The sequence below is a fragment of the Columba livia genome, chromosome 3 (assembly GCF_036013475.1).
Source record: "Columba livia isolate bColLiv1 breed racing homer chromosome 3, bColLiv1.pat.W.v2, whole genome shotgun sequence".
Taxonomy (NCBI): Eukaryota; Metazoa; Chordata; class Aves; order Columbiformes; family Columbidae; genus Columba; species Columba livia.
In genome coordinates this window covers 63,516,256-63,530,088 of record NC_088604.1, presented here as the reverse complement: position 1 = coordinate 63,530,088, position 13,833 = coordinate 63,516,256, and the positions used below count along the sequence as shown (strand labels likewise).

General features: G+C 41.1%; 1 protein-coding gene across 4 annotated transcripts in view; it reads right to left on the bottom strand.

Moving 5' to 3' along the window:
* PHACTR2 (phosphatase and actin regulator 2) overlaps positions 1 to 13,833 on the bottom strand; it is a 142,078-nt gene that overhangs the window by 100,306 nt on the left and 27,939 nt on the right. Inside the window, exon 1 of one of the 4 annotated variants that reach the window (XM_021294781.2) lies at positions 7,994 to 8,429. The exons of the other annotated variants lie outside the window; for them this stretch is intronic. Within the exon in view, the coding sequence (XP_021150456.2) occupies positions 7,994 to 8,006 (13 nt within the window). The 5' untranslated portion in view covers positions 8,007 to 8,429. Of the gene's footprint in view, positions 1 to 7,993; positions 8,430 to 13,833 lie in introns of those variants that run through there. 4 annotated transcript variants of the gene reach the window in all.

The following is a 13,833-nucleotide window of genomic DNA, read 5'->3' as shown; positions in this document are numbered from 1 at the left end:
TGCTGTTGTGTAGGAAATGCATGTTTATGCCCTATAGAAGCCATATAATAAATTACAATCACTGTACTAAGTGATACAAACTAGGCAATTTAAAAGTTACATTTGGCAACATGCCCTTACTGTGCTCTAATTATTTCTTAATATCCCAATTTAAGGGCAACATATTGGCCCCGATTTTAAATTGTCTGGCATTTAGAAGTTTGTGTCACAGAATTAATGTTAAAACAGTTTTCGGATTCTTTATTGAAAACTGCTGATTGTGTATTGCCTGACAAAGCAGAATGTCTCTATTTGAATAATGATTTATTGTAAATATGGTAGTATTAAGGATGACTATTCTGGGTATTAAAAATGCATGGAAAAAATCCATTGAAAAAGTGTTATATGAGCTGTCATAATTTGTCAGTTTAATATCTTTGTCATTTGCATTTCTTTTTAAAGTGCCAAGAGCAATTAAACCTTATCCCACCACAAGTTGCCAAATTTCACTTGAAATTAAAACAGAATAATGCGTCATGTTAGTTATTTTAATAATATTAAACAACAAAAGCAAAAACAGGCATGAGAAGAAAAGAAGACTTAAATAACAACTGCAGCTACAAACAAAGCACCTAAAATATATAGGCTGTTTTTGTGATACATGCACACACAAACTCCCTAGGCTTCCTACATTAAGAAACCATTTCCCTTGGCAGTGAGGCCATAGCAAAGCCAATGGCCTAAGTGTCAATAAGCGGCTCCCAGCAACATGCATATTCTGCTGGTTTGAGATAGCCATATTTTCATTTCATCTCTCTACACGGTTTCCGTGCAAGCCTGCATAAGAAAATACCCCTCATTTTTGGACCAATGCAAGTCCCAGCAAAAAAGACAGAAGGGACTTGTGAGTCAGCAGGAGCTGGAGCGAGGACGAATCGATCACAATTTTGATTCCTGTGGAAATACCAGCTGCTGCCATATTTATGTTTCAATTATATTGAGCAAGGCTTCTCCAGCAATGGTCAAGCCATGATGAGAGGATTGTTTCTGGGATTGTCTCCCACTGTATCCACCTCTCTACAGAGACATAGAATTGTCTTTGTCATTACGAAGTAGCCTGTTGCTATTTAGAAATACATTTAAAGGGATTTTAGCATACAATAAGTTGTGAAATATGCAAACACGGTAGTATTTGATTGTTACATTACAGGAACGGTGGTACTGGGCAAACTAAGATTAAGCAAATATTTGGCCCTGGCCAGTTTAGCTTCTCATGGGCCTTTTGCTTTATCTGAAAACTGGACATGATCAGGGACCTACTTCTACACTTAAGTCTGTTGTCTGAGCCATAGGTTCCCAGCAACTCAGATACCCCGTTGCTGATGAATCCGAGTCAAGTTTGTTTCCTTTGAAGGGAAGCAGCTGACCATAAACATCATCTCTGATTCTGTTCCCTGCCAGAAGTCTTCCTGCTGGTACCACTGCCCTCACAGGGTCCTTGGAGAGGATGCTTTTGTACTGGTATCAGAGCGAACCACATTAGCTTCTCTCTCCCAGTATCTGCAGAAAAGGTGGCAGTGTTATTCAAATGAATACAGGTTGTCCTATGCAGGGACAGGGTTTGGACTTGATCCTTTTAGGACCCTTCCAAGTTGGGACATTCTACTTCTTTTTTCTGGCATCTCTGACAGCGAATGAGACATTCCTTCTGGTGCTGAGCTGCTCCCAGAGCCAAGCGTACATGGCTCCTTGGGTGCGGGACAACAAATCTGGGTGACTCACCTCCCCTGACACCCTGCCTCTCCACAGGGCACCAGTGGAGGCTGCTCACTTTGGCCCTGGGAGCCCCTATTCTCACCCAGGGGCTACTGGGCCCCACCTGCCAGAAGGAGCCGTTAGAAAGAAACTCAGCTGCTTTATTCAGGATTTACTTCTGTCTGCTGGGAGAAGGTTGCTAGGTATTCTTTTAGACCTAAGCTACTTATATTTTCCAATTATACTTTAGGAAGAAGTCTCATAAGCATTTTATATGAAAACATTTTTTTAAATTGTTGAACAGTGAGACAGAGGAAAAAAAAAGAAAAAAAAAGACTTTGGGTAAAATTCCATCCAGTCTACTTTTAGAGCCCAAAGCAATACCCCTGCAAGTCACCCCATAATTAAGCATCAAATTTCCTAAAAGACTCACAGTTAGAGACAATGAACGATGATTAAACAGCCACAGACTAGATCCTTATTATCAGCCACCTGCTCTTTGGCCATGCAATCTTGCTTTCCTCCTAGTGGAACACTTCCAGCCCCCTCAATTTGGGATGTTCGATGCCCCCAGAGAGCAGGCTGCTTTTCTCGGAGCAATTTGCACTGCCACCTCTCTTAATACAACCTTTTCTCCCCTGGACTGCTCCCTTGTGCTGTCAAAATGGTTGTCCCCTGCAACTATGGTCTGGTCCTCCTTAGAAGCGTATGGGGAAGTGATACCTGTCAAATTTGGGTTTCTACTTCCATACCTGTTGCTTCACCATAGGTGGCAGTGACGATTCAGAGCACAGAACAGGGGTCTGAGGGTAATTTGCCAAAAAACCCACAGCCAGCAGACGTAAATAAAAGGCATGAAGTTGGTACATGTTCTGATAAAAGCTTGCTAGCTTTCATCAGAAAATAATAAATAATAATAATAAAATAATAAAATCAGAACTTAATAAAAAATAAAATCTGTATTATACCATGTCTCCAAACCAGGTAGAGTTCATGGTGCTTCTTTGTAACAGGTACTGTAGCAACTGGAATTGTTGCCTAAATTACCATGAGTGTATGTCAACACAGTGCAACCATGGCATTTCTAGCTAAAAGGAACCATTTGAAATATGATGGGTGAACCATCACTACATTAGAAGATTCACCATCATTTTAGTCCTACATGGTTACTTCTAGTGCAAGCTTCTATAGAGTTATTCCAGGCTACATGTTTACAGACTTGAAAATAACGCTGGAAACAGCAGCATCACAAGGAAGTTTAATCCTCACAGAAAAGTTTTCCAAGATCATGGCTTTATTAGCACACTGTTCCAGCTTCTGGGTAAAGGGGTATAAACCATGAGTATTATTCTATAACTACAACAGGAAGAAATTCAACTTTCTAGCAGACAGTGACCTGTGACACACTATAGTATCTGCTTCAACTGAGGCCATAAGTGCTAATAGGAGGCAAATAAAGATACATAATGTAGTAAAAAAGAGTTGATTATTGCTTTGCATTTTATTGCCTATGTGCAATTTTGTGATCTATAGAAGATGGCATATGAACCCAATAAAAGCCAACACGACATCATTGATAGACATATTTTGCAAGGACAATGAGTAAACTTACACATAGGGGTGAGGGGAGAGAAAGGAGATGCTATTGTCCTGTCCAAAAGCATCTTCCCACTGTTGTGCAGAACCCAAGAACACACACGCAAGTCACTTGGGCAAGGTACCACCAAAGATCAAAACAGAAGCTGCCAGCAGGACATGACTGATTTTGCTGCTGGAGTTTGGAGTTGTCATCATGTCTCAAGGGCTGACAAACTCATAGTCACACTGTCACTGTCTCTGCTGCAAGTGGTTTTGTTTCAATAGATTTCCAAACTGGTAAGGACAATTCAGCCAAGCTTAAGGCTTTAGACGGCCAAAGGATTTCAGAGCCCTTTGTGGGCAACAAGTGAACCTTACAACACACTGAGATTGTTATCTAGCCTAATTCTGTAGACAGATCAACTGGGCCACAGTAGAGGTTTTTGAGCACTGTGAGTTGATGAGAAAACCAGGATCTTAATCTGAAGCCCACCTCAGTCTTCTAATTACCTGAATGTTTTTCTCCCCAATGTTTTAAAAAGATGCAACTTGTTTGCCTCAAATTCAGGTAAGACACTACGAAGTATCTGCATATGTCAAATCCTTACCCAGCATTTGATCCCAGCAGTCTTATTTTTAAAGAGTGCTAAATAAATCTTATTGACTTACTGAAAGAAAAAAAATGACTGGTTACTTCAAAAGAAACAGAATTACAGTCAGCAAACAGCTTCCTATGTCTCTTATTCTTCCCTGTCACACATGATATCATGCAGAAGGCAGTTAAATTGACACTTGCTATTCACCCTATCCAGCAACATTTCAGGCCTCAGGTTATATAGTCTTGCTTCAATGGAAAGCCCTAAGTTTCACTACTAGTCCAATATGAAGTTCAGTGTGCCACTGGATATTCCTCAGAGACAGGATATTCAATTCAGAAGACCTCCAGTCCCTTAAAAACAGATTATTTACTGGAAGGCACAGCCTGCAGCCACAGCCTTAGAGCCTAAATAATTCAGGATAACAATTAACCACAGCTAGCTCATTACTGATAAAATAATATTCCAAGTGCAAGGAAGTCATAAAACCCTGAGAAACATGAAAGAAGGCCTCCCATTTTTGTTCAATACCAGTACGGTATGCACAACATGGCATGTTGCTGCAGTGCCACTCACCCTGATGAGATCCCTCACCCTGGCTTTTGGCACCTCACGGTGGCATGTTCTTTGGGTATGAATGAGGTTGTGAGACTTGTCCGCTTTAAGGTGAGATGCCTGCCCAGGCAGGACAGGACTGACTCGGAGCTCTGGAGGAAGGGATGATGCTGATCTCACTCTTTCTTAGAGGAAATCCCCCCTCCAAAAAGCATCACTTGGGAGCACGTCTGTTTCCGCAGCTTCTCTCTTCCTGCTACCCTAAGTTTCTTGCTACTTTTATACTAATTTTCTTTCCTGTGAGTTATTTCCAGCCCTTCCTTGGTTTTCTAAAGCCAGTTTTATTACATCATTGCTGTCGCCAGGCTTGATGTGTCTGGCTCAAAGCAGACGTGTGCAGCAAATCCAGAGCCCAGGCCCTGCTGGTGGAAGCAGGCAGGGGGCTGCTGGCTGGTTCCCCCTGCCCGGAGCGGCAGGCAGGCTTGGGGCTGAATACCTGCAGCCATATCAGCAGAAACAGCTGATGTCAAAATAGGCAAAAAAACCCAAAAAACAATCAAAACTATCCTGATGTACTATACACAGAGGGATTAATATTTTGTTGTTATTCAGGGAAAGGCTTTTAAAAGAACACACAAGACAACAATTATGTGGAGCTGTCTCAGTACACAGATTAAAAATATAAGCAATCTAACATTTAAAGGAAAGGACTTTTAAAATTAAAGCATTGTTTCTTAAAACCATGGAATAGCATGGACCAAAACAGCTAAAGTGTGCACAGAGGTGACCTATTAGCAACACTGATCCTTTTAAATAACGCTATTGATCAGAAAATTAATGATGGCACAGAAGATGAGTGATGAATTTCAGAGATATTTCTGTTATGCAGAGCAGAATATGGAGTTTTGCCCAACAGTTATCCATGATCTGACTTTGAAAGTCTCTTTGGCAGCATGATGAATTTAATAACAAAGGCCTGATTTAGTGACACTGATAACCAAATTGTTATTTCTAACACTCAGTGGCTGAAACTCACAGCTGTGCTAATATTCTGCAGTTCTGTATTTCCAGAAATAGCATCTCTTTAGGAAGAATTCAGGCAGGTATCCTGTTTGTGTACATTAGCGTGTTTACATTTAAATTGGCGAACTGTTGAAGAACAAATTAATTAGGCAGTTACTTTTATGGCTGCAAATATCCTGCTCCTTTCTGTTTGATCTTGTAAGTGCCCAGGTTACACTGTGTGGGTTTTCAAAGGTGCACTCATGTCCCTGGAGAAGTCAGAGGGCACAGGCCAGACCTACAGAGATATCCAACTGCACAGTCTCCACATTGGCAGCCAACTCATTTGGGTTGCAATTAGGGATCAAGAGCCCTAAAAATACCTCTGCACACTCAGCTGTGTTTACCCAGCTCCCCGTAGACTTTTTGGAAGTGGATGTATTCCCCACATCACTCGAAGTGTGGAAGCGGCAGGGCTCTCGGAAGAGCTGCCTGGAGAACGGAGCGTGACCACGGTGCTCCTGGGAAGGAGCTTGCTAGGGGTTCACCCAGGCTGACCACAGGCGGTGAGAAGCTCATTCATTGCTAACCATAGTGGAAGCTGGAGCACGGTCTTACCCTCTGACATGATGTCCTCATTAAGACTAATTCTATCTGTTGTTAGTTTGGTTGGTTTTTTGTGTTGTGTGTTTTTTTTTTTCACAACTAGCTTTTAATTCCCCTTCCAAAAGGATTATTTTATCTAATGTAAACTGTATATATGTTGTTTTCTAAAAAATGCAAGGTGTCAGTCACTGTTTCTGCATGAAAAAAATCACTATCCGCAGTTATTTAGCAAACCAGTGTCATAAGAGGTTTTGAGAGTAGTTCATAAAGTTGTGCAGAGAGTAAAGCCTTACTTATTTTAACTTCCAAATTTTGCAGATAGCAGCCAAACTGGAATCTTCTTAAGGCAAAAAAATATATACACACAGGAAAATCTGTTTCTATGGTTTTCAGATACTAGTTTCCCTCTTCATCTGCGCTCCCGTCCCTTCCCCCCCAAAAAAAAAAACCCACCACAACTGGCCTTTAAAATAAATGTCACTCATTCCAGAACAGAATCTTATAGCTGGATTAAAGTGATAACTCTGTCAAGACTTCAATAATATTAGTCGTTGATGCTTGGGACTTTAAAAACCCGGAGGAATTAGCAGCTCTGCCTGCCAGGCTATTTCTTGGCCACGGGCTTTTTGTGCCACGGAACAGGAATCCTTTGCTTCTGACCAGAAAATTCTGCCTTGTCATTGAATACTGAACACACGTCATTGTCATTTATTATGTTAAGGCTTCTTAAAAGCTGGTGAAAGCATCAAGTACAAAGAGAATTCCTAATCTTACTTATTTCACAAAAAATAACATTATACCAGACCATGTCGGTTTTAAGTTAATAGCTACTGGCAGTGTAATTCTCCATGACGCCAACATTTTAATTTCTGGAGAAACTTTTAATTTTATTTTTTTTTTTTTTGTCTTGGAATTTGTAGAAATAAAAGCAGCAAGAACCTTTAATCTGTTTGTTGCAAGTCTATAGCAATACATTGGAGATGAGCTTGACCTGCGCATCTTAGCGGACATAAGCAATAGTTCTGCTATTATCATTAAAACAAATTAAAAAACACTCACAAAACCCCACAAAAATAAGCTACACATACAGTATCACCTGTGAAATCTACTGCAGAATATTTTTTAACACACTAAATCTAATGCAGATTCTGTGTCCTAGTGTGTATTGTACTAATACAAATAAATCAATGAGGCATTGACATGTCCAAGTTTTACAGCAGTCAAAGCAACATGCAAAATATCCATCCCAAAGAGCTCTCTTTTTGCTCTGCTACAAGGTAAAGCAAAAGGGAAATGCAAATAATGTGTTTCATCATAGATGCAACATTGGTACAGTGCCTCCTTAGAAACCACAAAGTACATTATTTGACATGAAAATGTATGATCTAAAGTTAGATCATCAAAGGAATCAATAAAAAGTGCAAATATATTCAATATTTTATGTACTAAATATAAAATAAAGCAGAGCAATACATGGAGAAAATAGAAACAGCTTAAAATAAAACATATGAGAGAGATGTGTTATCTACTTTTACTTAGCTTTATTAGTTACCTATCTGCACCTATTCCAATCTGTGAGTGCTATTTCCCTACTGAAGTATATGTATTTTTCCCTTTCTGCCACCTTTCCTGCATTTAGTTTCCGAAATAACACTGAAAACCTTAAAAAGGCAGATCCTACATTACAGTTTAGGTTCACATTTCCAGAAAGGACAGACTTAAAACAGAAAAAAACCCAGACTGTTAAAGGGTTAACAACTTAAGTGTGTCACATTTTACACATAGAATTTGCTTTAATAAAGGACATTGAAAAGGAAGAAGCCACAAAAGCTAAAGAAACACATCTCCTGCAGCAAGTGAGGGAGGATACAAACGAACCCCGTAGCTCCACTAAGAATGAAGATCTGTTTTATTTCACTTACCAGCATTATCCATTTTTCCCCTCGGTATTCAAAAAGAGCAGAGTTCCCCAGAAAAGCAGGCAGTACGGTCTCAGTCTCGCTCTCACTAATGAAGCTGACTGCCCTTCTCCTGGTTATTAGACCTTGCTGGCAGCCAGAGCATACTTCATGCACTGACTGCAGTAGACATCACCAGGAAATTTATATCTCCAATGATGACAAACAGCCATTAGCTCCATTATAGGCTGATTAAGATTGTGCGAGCCTATCAAGTAGATACTTAAATCCCCCAGGGTTTTACCTCTTCGGGGAGAAAACAAAAGAACTCCAAGCCTATAATATTGAATATATGTTTCTCCAAGGTAAAAGTCATGCTAATGAAGAAAGGTTTAATGGGCAGGGAGGCAAAACTTTGAGTGAAAAAAGGGATATATTACAGAGCAAAGGGTTGTGATTTATCAGTGACGCAACAGCAAAAGTTTTAAAGAGAAAAAAAAAATAAGGTGTGTAGGGGGGAGGAATCTGTAGAAGAAAAGTGTTAGGTTAGATTACAATTTGCAGCCATTAGCTTTAACTGTGCTTTAAATCCTACAAGTTCTACACCTGATGTTCCCTATGGTTTCTGAGAAACACTGTGGATGTGCTCATCTGCAAATGCATGTCAATATATAAATTGCCTAGAGACATTCTTTATTATACTGTTCACAGCTGAACGTAAGGAAAGGGTGAAAAGTAACTACAAGGTTTTACTTCTTCTAAAGTAAAAACACACTGAATGCTGGAGGGATTAGACACAATAAAGTGTTAATGACATATGCTGAGATGAACAGGTATTACTTCTAAATTTTCCATACCACCTGAGTCTCTGATGCACAGGCTTCTCCCCCACAGAAGTAAACAAACAAACCCAGTATAGACTCCTAAGCATTTCTGTTCCCTATACTTCTAGAGTTTCCTCATTATAAATGAAAAAACATCTTATTTTCAATCTCTCCTCTGACAGCAGAATGTGAATAGAAGCAGTACATGAAGGGTACATGGAAATCTGGGTTCCATCCCCCATTTGGGCACTGATTTGCTGTATAACCCTAAAAAAGGCATTTTGTGCCACAGAGTTTGCCCAGTGGTGAAAGGGAGACCATTACACACCTTTGGTGATAGAATGTCACAAAGTACTGACACTACAGAAATGCCACACAGTATCTTCTCTATATTTTTTCCCTTCTTTTAAATTATTCACACAGCTACTTCAATTGTGTTTATTGCAATGGACAACAAATACAGATTTTTGTGTGTCTGTTATACTGTCATGAAACCTCCTCAGTCTCCCAGCATCACATGAGCAACAAAATACATTTTCCACTCATCTCCCCTTCACTGCCCCTTTGATCTTGTTCGTCCTTTTAAAATGTTAAATAAAAAGACAGTTGTAGTACTGATCTATTTACACTGATTAAGAAGTGGAGAGAATCAATGGCTGAGAGCTAAAGTTATCAGCAAGAATGAAGAATATCTAGGGCATACTGGCTATTTTCTGTATTTCCAGAAAGGAAGTGCTTGGAGGGCTAAGGAGACACTAAAGATGAGAAATCTGTCACACTTCATATTAAGCTTCTATTTATAAGTGGCTTATAAAGAGCTTATAAAAACCAGAAGTTATCATAAGCATGTTGCATTAGTGCATGTCACGGATAGCTACAACCACACCAATACAAAGGGTTAAAAATCATCCATAAGGACCTTATTAATCTGCTAGATTCTGTATCAGTTAATTACAAATGATTAGTGTGCCAATTTAGGTAACTGGAGGAGCACCAAACTGGAGGCCGTGAGATGGCCACTTGATAGATGCAACCAGTTTTCTCTACCTGCTCTGCGGGAGGTGGCTGCCTGGAGAGTTCGGTGTTTCTGGAGGAAAGGAGAGAAAGTGAGAGCTCTTGGTGGGTCTTCAGAGCCCCACAGGTCCTGGAGAAAGCGGGGGGATGTACTGCAGCACCAGCAGACTGCTTGGGACAAAAGCGCCTTTGTGCTTGGGACTGTGCCTTTGTGCCAGGATGCTGTTGCTTAACTATGGAGCCAACCAAGGGAAAAGCAAGTTGCCTGCATAAAAATAAGAGATTCCCTGTTTTGGAGATGGGGCTCTGCAGAGCCCAAACAACACAAAAGGGATGGTGGCAAAACCACCATAGGGCAGAAGGGCATATGGATATCTTAAATCCTAGGGAGCAAGCAAATGTCTTGTGCTGATTAAAGCTAAGAGAGACTGGTTTTGAATCCGATCTGTTTGCTTTGAGTTTCACTTGAGCTGGGAAAGAGGAGCTACATACTTGAGCAGCCACCAGGCAATGGTGCAGCTGTAGGAAACCAGTACAGACCATGGTGGCTGGGGATAGTGGTGGGCAACAGCCTCTGCCAAAGGGCCCAAGAGAAGGTACAAAGCTGCATGTACTTAAGACCCTGCGACAACGAAGATCTCTAGATGGTGACTAGTTCTGCATGGCAGGTAGGACCCAGTGTACGCACTGTGCCTGAACCGCATCTACGGGGCAGACAGGCTTCATGGTGTCCTTTAGAGTGTTGGTCCTCCAACCAGGCAGATGAGAAGACCTGTGGGAACATACCACGGCTCCAATCCTGCCCTCATGCAGAAGTTTCTTTCCAAAGAAGCTCTGGAAGATGGTAATGTGTATTCAGGTCCCATCCTGACGTGCAATTCTGATATAGTCACAGCCTCCGGTCATCTGAGGATCAGGATTGTAAGGTGCTAACTAGAGTATGGGAAGTACAAATTACAACATCTTGATAAGCATTGAGTTTAGGTGCTTCATCAAGGCTGTGTGACAGGTAAGCATTTATTAACTCTTGAAAAGTAACTATAAATGGAAACTCAACGTGATATATGACCTAAATCTCTTCCATTTGAACAGAAAATATCTCACCAGGAACCTTCCAAAAAAGGAAAACTTTCTAAAATACATTACTTCTTTTTCTTGTAGGTAATTGGATTATTGCATAGAAATTAACAAACATGTATGATCAGATGCCATTATTACAGGCTTAAAGCAATGTCTCCCTGACTGCACATGAGCAAAAGAAGGATATAGATACTAGGTGGTGTTGAACAGTTGGGTAGAATTGTTATTTAGAAGTTAAATATACACAGAATCCAGGCATAAACTCATTTAATTTGTGAGTACAGAGCAACCCCATCACAATCCACAGTTGCATGACACCAAAATACCCCAGTCTGTTTTAGGGCAATTTTGGGTAAGGATTGGGAAGATCAGGTCTGCACAAGTCCAAAGCTCTCTGTTCCCCTTCCCAAAATTTCATACTTCATCACCCTGTGTCCCAGTTTTCTGCAGCTATGAGGTGGTCTTGGCCCACGGTTCATTTTGCTCATAAGCACTTAAGACCTGCATTCAGTTCCCTGTTCAGCCTCTGAACAATTTTGTGCAAGCTCCTCCAACATCTGACCTCCTGCAAGAACAGCTTGTACCACACTCACCCCCAACACCCCAGCTGTGTGATGATAAACACACCGGAGGTTGTGCAAGACCCCAGTGGTACAGCATTAAGAGCAGATGAAGCAGCTAACTCAGATAATCAGTGACGCCTCCTATAGAAGTAAGCATTACGGGACACATCAGAAGCACAGCTGATGACACAGAACGCTGATGATCCTGTTCTTCAATGTACCTGACATACACAGCCTGCTGCAGTAATGACACTTCACTCCTGGGAAAATCAATGAAGACTCACAGAGGCGCAGCAATCTAAATAGGTAAGAAGTAAACAGAGAAAGCAGGGTAATCAGAGACCTCCACACCCAGCCAGCAAAACCACTTTGAGTTGACAAACCCTAAGGATCAATGTACAGCTTCAGCTGTGATGTTTCCAATCATGACAATGACTCCTAAGAACACATTTAGAAAATGTGAAATCTGGCTCATCTCAGTGCAAATTTGTCACTGCAAAGATCTGACTCCTTAAGATGCCATTTTGGGCAAAATGTTTTGCTTCCCTGTCACTGTGTCTGTTTCTTCCCACACAGAAACCATCATGCAGGTGTCTCTGAGAGAGCTGTACTTGTTTTTAGATGCTGTGGGTTTGCACATCTACAGCTAATATACAGCTTCATGCAATTCTTCTAAGTATCTACCAAGTCCCAGGGCAACAACTGCACTGACTACAAGGGACCTGTGGCCCTGCAAACGATATTTCCTTCTGTGAAGTACACTTCTCTCCACCAGTGGTGGGGCAGTTTCACAGGGAGGAAGGGAAGGACACTTTGAAGGCATGGGAATGGCAGCAAAAGTTCCAGGTTCTGCTACAGACAAATCCTAATTTTTCAGTCAGTAATTAAGATTGCCACTTACTGCAAAAAAGATGCTTCATAAATTGCACTCAAATCCTTGATTAGTAACATCTCTATAAACATACAGCTGTTAGAAGCACATTCTTCAGGCTTTAGGTATATGAAAACCATCTCTCCTCTGGCATGTTCTTGAAAATGGCTAGCCAAAAGGGAGACCCTCTTGAGGAATTCCTGAACGATATGCATGGAAATAGCATCTCCCTGGGTTAGGGCTGAGACTTTGACATACGGAAGGACCAACCTCTAGCAGAAGCCTTCTGTAAGCCTGAGCAACAATTGTCAGTATCTATGCGAGAAGGTTTTGCCAAATGCCTTTTCACTACCTCGCAGAGGCAGAAGAGTTTGAGAGCAGAACAGTAACAAGGATGCTCTTTGTCTGGGAAGAAGCTACAGTTCAATCTGGAAATATTGTTAATATACCTTTAAAAGTGCATAAGATGCTTTATTTTGCTGAGCAAACAGGAGCATTTTGTTCCCTGGGAAGACTTTATCCTTGAACAGCCCAGGCAGATGCAGAGGTTCTGACTCTTGCCAAAAGCTGCAAGGGGAGAAGCAACACCATTGAAGTCAACAGATTTAAACTGATAGAAAACAAGAAGAGAGTGGGATCCAGACAGCAACGTGTGGTCGTTGTAGGTGGGGAGTTTCACAGCACAGATGGGTTTTCAGAGGCAGCAGGAAGGGGCCTGGCATATTTTGAATATAGTACAGAGAGTGTGGCAGGACTGAGGGAGAGGAGGCACCAAGGCAGCAGGAAGGGAAAGCAGGGATGTGGGGAGAGGTCAAGAAGGAGATTTCTGTGTTTCACGAAGAAGAGTGCTCAGCAGCAGACAAAAGCAAGGACAAGAAAAACACTTATAAATGCTTGATTATTTAAGTAAATTTTAACATATATCTGAATTCTTGCTTTTAGTAAACACATATATAGACAGAGGTGTGGTCAGTCTTCCAGAGAACAGCTATTTGTAATGAACAGGACACTTTGAAATGTTTGGAAAAACAAACATATATTTTTCCTTTAGTTTTCCCACTGATCCCACTTCAGAGTCAGGTAGCTTTGCACATGCCTAACTAGCCACCCAGTTTCCACTTTAGCGGACTTCTTGGACTTGGATGTGCTTGAATGATGTGACCAAAAGTAAACATATATGAAGTATCTGCTGGTGCCACCATGAGCAGAGCTGCACAGCTGGCAACAGGAGCCTCAGAAACAAGACATCTAATGGCTTCAAGGATTTTTACTATTTTTTAAACCAGCTCAAAACTATTGGTAGGCTGTCTTCAGAGTACAATTAAATCTACTTAGAGTCAGGTCTAATTGACATACTGGTAAAAATGCCATAAATCTCAGACTCATCTGTGCCCTCTCCTTTCTCTTCGCCATTACTTCCACACTGCTTCCACTTCTTCCATTGCCTCTCTTTCACCAGCACTTGTACACACACAGGCTGGGCTGTGGTTAGTCCTACTTCTTCTTCTCCTG